General features: G+C 44.8%; 1 protein-coding gene across 1 annotated transcript; it reads right to left on the bottom strand.

Moving 5' to 3' along the window:
* Positions 1–300: 300 nt before the first annotated feature.
* On the bottom strand, positions 301–972 carry LOC143034878 (uncharacterized). The gene has a single exon (XM_076201222.1). The coding sequence runs from the start codon at positions 970–972 to the stop codon at positions 301–303; it is 672 nt and encodes a 223-aa protein (XP_076057337.1).
* Between the last annotated feature and the right edge of the window lie 281 nt (positions 973–1,253).

Genomic DNA, 1,253 nt, shown 5'->3' with positions numbered 1-1,253 from the left:
TATATATATGTCCTTGATAACGCGTTCTTCGGTCTTATACGAGGTTGACATCTGGGACTTAAAATATAAATTTATTTAGTTGCTAGGCAGGTTGATCTGTAAGGCGGTTTAGCTGATTACACCACTTATTCATAGTGCGTTTGACCACACAGGAAACGACGTGGTGTGGGTATTCATTGTCTACAAGCATTTGGGACGTCAGATCTATTTCTCTGTGGACGTTTTTCCATTCGCTGCAGTGGGACAGAGCTCTCCTGACGAAAGCCGCGATATTAGTCCCTTTAAATCGGTCAGGGCATTCTAACAATGACCAGATTTAGTGGATTTGACGTAGACCGAAGTAGAAATTGTGTCTTCCTCGACATTTAGGAGGACATCCAAGAAGGGAAGAGCACCATCTGCACTCTTTACCATGGTGAAGTGTAGGCCGGATTTCTCCTCGAATGTTTGGCGTAAGACCTGCAGCTCGGACTCACTTTTTACACAAATGAATGTGTCGTCGATGTACCGGCAATAAGTGGTAGGCCTCTGGATGTCCATAAAGAAGTTTGCGGAGAGAACTCCCAACGGAGATCCCATGGCAACGCCATCCCTTTGGACATACATTCTTCCTGTTGGGCATCTGAAAGGAGCTTCTTTTGCACAGATTTCCAGCAGGGACTTCAGCGCTGGTTCAGGGATTTTCAACTTTGGGGTAGACACGTCACTGTCCAAAATAAAACTAATAGTTAAATTTATGGGAACATTAGTAAAGAGACTCTCCACATCGAGCGAGGCAATATGCTTGCTTGAGTCTAAACCTTTTACGAGCTCCAGAAAGTCAGACGAAGAAGCCGCGCTGTACCTGTCTGGAACGTATGGTGTCAGAAGGGTGGCTAGTCTTTTGGCCAAGGAATACGTGGGGGTGGGAATCTGGCTGATGACAGGACGTAATGGGTTACCTGGCTTATGGGATTTAACATTACCATACATGTATCCAAGGTCATAATCTCCACTTCATAGCGGCAGTTTGATATCGTCAGTTACTGCATTCACGGATTCAATAACTTTATTTACCTTCAACATTCAAGAGCTAGAAAGGAAACGAACTGTTGTCACCTCTGGACCTTCTTTACAAGCTGAGCTCTTAGCTGAATCTAGTAAACGCCGTGGCTCGTACTGCAGTAAGCTCCTGTCTAAAGACTTAATGAATGCTGCAAGAGACTTAAGAAACAACCCGGACATCACGATTAGGCGTGTTGATAAGTGTGCCT

This window comes from Oratosquilla oratoria, chromosome 18, assembly GCF_046742065.1.
Source record: "Oratosquilla oratoria isolate Oo_2021 chromosome 18, ASM4674206v1, whole genome shotgun sequence".
NCBI lineage: Eukaryota > Metazoa > Arthropoda > Malacostraca > Stomatopoda > Squillidae > Oratosquilla > Oratosquilla oratoria.
This window is presented reverse-complemented; position numbering and strand designations above follow the sequence as displayed.

Excerpts from the sequence above, each read along its gene's own strand:
- LOC143034878 (XM_076201222.1), bottom strand. The coding sequence starts at position 972 with ATGTATGGTAATGTTAAATCCCATAAGCCAGGTAACCCATTACGTCCT.